The sequence below is a fragment of the Mus pahari genome, chromosome 2, assembly GCF_900095145.1.
Source record: "Mus pahari chromosome 2, PAHARI_EIJ_v1.1, whole genome shotgun sequence".
Classification (NCBI taxonomy): domain Eukaryota; kingdom Metazoa; phylum Chordata; class Mammalia; order Rodentia; family Muridae; genus Mus; species Mus pahari.
In genome coordinates, this window is record NC_034591.1 from 110,615,912 (window position 1) to 110,622,819 (window position 6,908).

A 6,908-nucleotide genomic window follows, 5' to 3' on the forward strand; every position below is an offset into this window, starting at 1 on the left:
TTTTTTTTTCTTCCTTTCAAAAATCAACAAGAAAATGGAGAGTATTTAAAAAAAAAAAAAAAAAAAAAAAAAAAAAAAAAAAAAAAGAAAGGTGCCCTGTGACACTTGGGACAATGAAGAAAGACACACAGACACAAACACCAACACAGACATGCAACAAAGAAAGTCTTCTGGTACTTTAATTTTAGCCTATTAACAATTTTATTCTTCTTACCAACTGAGTACCATTTACCCAAATAAATATAACTTTGACTTATGAATTGATATTGACACATACTGTGGTATTCAAATTTTATCTTCTATGATATTTTATTTCCCCCAGATGTTTTTACTCTCTACTTTCAGAGGTTGTATTTTAGAGAGCAGCAGGCTGAGGCCATTTCCCCCAAATTACTACTCCCTCCCTCCCGCTTTTTTTTTTTTTTTTAATTACTGTTAGTATTTTAGTGAGGCCAGTCTTACAGAACTTATAGCTCTGATCCATCTGTGTGCATCTTAAATCCCCACCTAGGGGGCAATCTCTGCAGCGAATCTGCTTCTGGTGTTGGTCATGGTCACTTAACAAAGTAGCAGAATGACTTTCCTTGAAGTGTCGTGCGAGTGGGGTCACCAGGCCCTGGTGTCACCACTGGCACAGATTGTGAAAATACACATGGTCACCCCCTAATCTCATCTGATGCCTGGTTTATGCTCGGCCAGTACATGCACTTTTCTCTTCCCTCGCTTCTGTGGACTTCTCCCCGGACAGATGGGAACATCAAACAGGATGGATGAGAATGGAGGAGCAAAAGTTTGTGGTAGATCCTTACTCTGACATTCTCCAAAATTCGTGGAACTGATTTCTCTGTCTCTTTCACCCTTGCTCAATCCTGATGCAGGCGAAGGTGACATAGCTGGAATATCAATTTTACAATTGTGTAAAGCTTAATATGTGCTCTTTCTTAGTCCATTTTAACTTTGTTGTGACTGGTAAGGGATGTTCAATTCAGCATCACAATAAAGGTCACGGCTGCTTTGGGTTCAAAGGGTGGTGGCTTGCTTCTGGTTTTCCCTTTTTTTTTTTGTTTCATGGTGTTTTACATGTCAAAAAGCTAATTGAACACGGAGGGCTTCCTGTGACTTCATTACCGTCTAGATTCCTTCTGTTTAATTAGGCTCTAACCACCTTCTTGAACGACCTTGTTTCATGTCACGAACACTAGAAAGCTGTCTAAACTCTCATTGCCTTTTGAGAAAATGGAAGCGTATCCATGCCACCGTTACACACCAACACTGATTATTTAGGGGCGCATCAATCCCCAGAGACTCTGTCCTTAGGCTGAAGCATGCCCTGGTGGTTCAAACCAGAATCGTCTTTCTTATGTTTGAGATGCAATCACGGAATCCGACGACTTTGAAGGAGCACACACATAGAAATTGTTATAATCGTCTAAAATTCCTGGTGTCAGACCTGTAAGCACAGCTCCCTAAAGGACAGCTTTATAATGCTGGCTAAGGTGACAATAAAGGTCAGCTTTATAATGCTGGCTAAGGTGACAATAAAGGTCAGCTTTATAATGCTGGCTAAGGTGACAATGCTGACTGCTTTCTTTTCAAGTTATGCCACAAACAGGCAAATACTTTAGTTATAAGCATTGGAGTTTCTTTTATAGCAAATGCTGCTGTGCACTAGGTGGACTGTGTGAACATCTGCTAATAAGACCAATCATGTCATCTTTAAAGACACAGATCCAACCAGCCTGTTATCTAGAGAAAATACAAAACAGGCAAGATGGCTTATTTAAAGGACTTTAGTTAACATCGAAGTCCTTCAAAGGTATTCATTAACACATTTGTAACTCAGATTAAATCATTTTGACACTGCTGTTCTGGCAGATGGCCACATTGAGAGGATGTTATTTTGCGAAACACCTAGACCATGTAGAGGAAGTGGTCAGCTGTGTGTCTATCTTCATGCTGCCTTTAACAACGAAGTTTAATAAAAAGGAAAGGGTATTTAAACATTAAGGGAGTAATATGTATATTTAATGTACTGTGACTTACTTTAGTTTTCCTTCAGTATTTGCTTTTGTTATCATGGGGTGGGGAGGGAATTCCCTCCATCCAGGTATTCCTCTTTTAAAAAAAAAATGCTCTCAAAAGACAAAATACAAAATAATTTAGGGCAATGGAAGAAACAGTTTTGAGATTAAACAAAATACTAATTCAAAGGCAAGATTGATACAGGTTCATCAGTAGGTACCATGGAAAGAAGAGTATCTGTGATAGACAGAATACTTATACTGGGGGCACGTGGATTTTCATTATTCTCACTTAGTAGAGAAATAACAATAATAAAAAAAAAAAGCTATGTGGCTCTTAACAGCCATGGGCTGCTACTATCACTCTATCACAGAACCTCCAATCCAAAAAGAGACACTGATTCTCCCTCATGCTCCTGATTGCTTTGATGCTACACAAAGTCAAGGAGCAAACCTGAAGGATTTCCAAATGTTTGTCTCCCCTCCACTTGAGCAATGTCAGTGTTTATAGCAACTGGATATGGCCGTACTGGATATTCCAATTTCTTTTCCTGGTGAAAACTCTTTAAAGTTGAATATCCAAATCCCAAGAAATACTGCTGCTTTGGGGCAATTATGCCTGCCACTGAGCATGTGCTTAGAGCGTCCTGTCAATCCAGGAGGACACACCAATAGTTCAGGGAATGATTTATTGGATCGCAAAATGACTGGACCACGGAAAACTCAATCGTAATGTGTTCTGTACTGAAGAAAGCAGGGCCATAGTCAATAAAATGATCACTCAACATCCCCTGAAGTTGGATCATCGACTGAAGAAGCCGCATGGTTAGAGAGAGCTGTGAAGGGAATATGGAATGTTTTCCTTCAGAAGGCATTTATTCCTTCAGTGGTGGTGTTTTAAAGAGAAATCACTACAGATAGAGAGGAATCCTGGTATGAAGCCCAGGTTTATACCAGTTGGGCATCCCTGATCTGAAAACCTCAAATGCTCTAAAACCCAAAGCTTTTCAGTAATACCACACGAAGAAAAAGGCCATGCCATAAAGCTTACATTCACAAATAAAATCACTGCAAATACAGTTTAAAATAATGTTCTAGCTTCGAGTGTAAGGGATATATGAAACATATATATTTGAAATTTAGACTCAGGTCCCATTCTCAGACTATCTCATTATGGATAAGCAAATATTTCAAAATCTGAAGTTGGAGGCATTTTTGATAAAGGATGCTCAACTTTGGGAAATTTCCTTGAGTCTGACTTCCAGAATAGTTTGATGGCATCTTCCTCAGTTTGGGTGAGGAAGGTAGAGATGTGTGAGTTCCACTTCCAAATTAGCTGCCTTTTTGTCAGCATGGTGAGGCTGAGCCAGTACACACACAGCCTATCTAATGGCTCACTGTTGTACCCTGATGATGCTTCAAGGGACCTCTAACAGCTGATAATCGGCAAGAGGTGAGCCTATCAGGTGCCCCCTAATTGTTGACTTTAACGTAAGGGTTTGGTCAGTTTTTCTTCTTGGGGTTGCTAGCCTTACACTTCCCTTTATCTGAGTCACAGAACAATGGGAGTGTCCTAAAACGCCCTTCATTCAGCAGAGGTACGGTGCACAGCCAAGTCAGAGTGGTTGGTGAGAGCAGGGAGAACTCCCCACCTCTCATCAGCCTCTGGGCTACAATCTCCATGTAGACTGCGGCTAGGGACAAAACCCATGTTATGGGCAGCCAGGCAAAGCAATGCTGTTCTCGCTTTCAGCTTCTCCCAAGTCACGAATAAAATGTCTTCCCTCCGAACACATGCTGCCTCATCCCAGGGCACACTGACCAACATCTGGAGAGAAAAATGTCAGTGACCGCAAAGCCTCCAAAAAGCCTGATGTGCTTCTACCGAGCCCAGGGCATTTTAGGGACTTGCTTTGATAAAATAATGAAGACTACTGACGGTGAGCGTCCGCAATAGTCATTAAAAAAAGACAGACGAGAAAGATAGAGGGGATTTGAGGTTTCTAAGATCTGGGAAGTTCTGAAGCCCATCTTTCCAAGTCTGTCTAATAAGAAGGCAGAACAAGAGCACACCTGACCCGCGTATAAATAATTAAGCTACAACCATCCCCTGTGAGTGTCTTCCCAAGAGCACAACTGACCAGTATATAGATAATGAAGCTACAATCATCCTCTGTGTGCTTTTCATCCCACCTTTTGAAGGGAAATGTTTGTAAAGATCGAAGAGGGTGAAATAAAAACATTATCAGTAAATTTAAAAGCCCACAATCACAATTGTGCTCTGCTGTGTGTCTGAGCAGCTTTGCCAGACAGGCTCACAGAGCATGCCAGGGTCTCCCTCTGGGAAAGAACTGAAGATGGTGGCTCTTAGCAACCATCTCTTTACCCGGGCTTCCTCAAAACGGAGACATCATCCAGGCTACACAGATAACCAGAGGTTTCTATCTGCTCTGAGAAGCTGTGGCTTTCCACCTTCTTTACCTCTATCCGATCACTTGACACCTAGGCCTCTTCAATTAAGAGCAAGTTAGACAGCGGGAAAGGGCCTTGAAAAGCAGGAACCCAGGTGTTACTCACGTCGGTTTTCATACATGCTCCTGGACTGGGCCCAGATTTTAAAAGGATCTGGCTTTTTCTGCCCAGAGCTGTCGGTCTGATCTGGAGCAGGGGCGTCTGCAGGTAGGTACTCAGAGAGCACCTGTGTGCCGTGGCTTGGGGATGCAGTGTGTAGGCTCCGGTGGCTGGAGACGCTGTGCTGGGAGCTGTTCTGGCTGTCTTTCCTCTCCAGTGGCTGCTGTAAGAAAGCAAGTGAGAGAGCCAAGAAAGGAAGACTACTGTGGTTTCTGCAGTGGGCATCTCTCCCCAGCCTGACTTTGCATGCACCTGTGCATATGAGCTTAGAATAACACACTCTGACCACTACCTTTTCCCAGCAAAGTATTGGATGCAGATAAATCCTCAAATGATTGGCAGAAAGACAGAGGGCTGGACTAGACAGAAAGATATAACCACAGAGCATGATGTTCTCTGGGCTGTAGTAGGGAAACAAGTCTGATTTTTATTGTAAGTTCTCAGGAAGATACACTGGGCTTCTCTATTGGAGGATGCAGCATCGATCCTGACACCCTCCTTTCCTGACAAAAATATGAGACTCAAGACACCATGTTTCAGATGTAAGTCTGCACTATCTACAAGCAATACAACCAGGGCTAAAAATGCTTCTTGTGGCTCCATATGCTGTTCCTCTTAGTAATAAAATACATGCTCTGCTCTAAAGGCTTCTGCCAGTTCCATTCCAATAGAGACTGGGTCACAGCATTAGGTAGTCACGCCTAGAGCCACAGTGCACTGGTACCCAAGTGCAGAGAACCATCAAGTCAAGAGTTTCTATAGTTTTCTGTCAACCAATTCTAAAGGTGTGGCTTTCCATCTCTTGAATTACTGATACTGCTGTGAGTTTAAAAGTCAAGAGCAAATATGATGTGTATAGGGGTCAGCCTTCCCAGACTGGTAACTGTCCACTGTTCAAATACCTTTCAAAAAGGGAACTTCATTGACTTCAAAGGCAGAGGCAAGTTCTTGATCACTGAAACCAGCTTAGCACAGATTTTCATTTTATGAATTGTTCTCTGAATTGACAGAGACAACAACCAAGACCGTCATAATGGTTTCACCCCTGCAAATGCTATACTGGAATTCTGCCTCCTTTGCAAAAACCACCATGTTACTGAACTTCTGTTCCTAGATTAGGAGGTAGGAGACGAATGTGTGTGTGTGTGCACTTGTGTGTGTATGGTGTGTTTATGTATGTGTACGTGTGTGTGCGCTTGCTTGCACATGTGTATGCATCTCCACAGAGCTATTTTAAACGGGGTCCATAAGCTCCTGACAATGTGCAATCCGGTTCCCTAGAGCTGTCACCAGAGGCTATCATCAATCCTACTCCTTGCTCTCCGGTGGCCTCCATCTTTCAACCTTTGTTAGAAATGTCCACGGGCCTATTCCCCAATAAGTAGATGAAGAAAAGTCCAAAAAAGAACATAGGTTTTTATATTTGTGTGGCAAACATTTTATTGGCAGCCACCTCTCAACTCCTTGATTTGCTCCTGACTGCTAGAGCTCTGGCTATAGGTTTTGGAAAAGTTCTGTACTTGAGGGACATTCCTCACATGTAAAGATGAAGTGGTAAAGGCACCTGGGAAAGCACAGGGCAAACACAACACTCCACCCTTTCTTTCTTCAGGCAATTAAAGCACTTGGCTCTGTGCTAGATAGAGTGGCTAGACAGACTTGACACAGGCACCCGGCCACCTTTTAAGTCCTTCTCCACACTGGCATCAGCTCTATGGCCTCGTATCATGCCCTGAAAAGCGATCCCTACTCTGTCCCTTCCTAGGGTGACATGCTGAAGCTGTTGAGGGCGAGAACAGCACCAGTTCTCTTTTACAAGGCTCTCAATCACAAAGAACACATAGTAGCATCTGCCCATTGTTGGTGTAAACATACTGCATAAAATTTTTAGGAAAAAAAAAAGGTACTATGCTTAGGTTTCTTCCTTTAATTTTCATACTTTAAAAAAAAACCAACAACAATAGGTCACATTTCACAAGGAAAATTAAAGGCTATTTCCATCTTGAAGTGAACGTTAGTAACCAGACTATGACTTCTATGCTGTTAAGGAAACTATATATATATATATAGTAATACATATATATATGTAATTCAACGCAGAAGCTGAGTTTGCCTGCACACTCACACTCTTCCCATCAAATGCCTACTTTAATTTTGTTCCAAAAAAAAAAAAAAAAAAAAAAGGCGGGGCTGGAGAGATGGCTCAGCGGTTAAAAGCACCGACTGCTCTTCCAAAGGTCCTGAGTTCAAATCCCA

General features: G+C 42.2%; 1 protein-coding gene across 30 annotated transcripts in view; it reads right to left on the reverse strand.

Moving 5' to 3' along the window:
* Positions 1–6,908, reverse strand: part of Magi1 (membrane associated guanylate kinase, WW and PDZ domain containing 1) — a 612,319-nt gene that overhangs the window by 28,044 nt on the left and 577,367 nt on the right. For 21 of the 30 annotated variants that reach the window (XM_021190697.2, XM_021190696.2, XM_021190700.2 and 18 more), the window contains 2 exons: positions 4,599–4,815; positions 810–893 (listed from right to left, as the gene is read on the reverse strand). In XM_021190697.2, coding sequence (XP_021046356.1) covers positions 810–893; positions 4,599–4,815 — 301 coding nt within the window. The remainder of the gene's footprint in view (positions 1–809; positions 894–4,598; positions 4,816–6,908) is intronic. The other 9 variants (XM_029535175.1, XM_021190698.2, XM_029535162.1 and 6 more) reach the window with 3 other exon arrangements.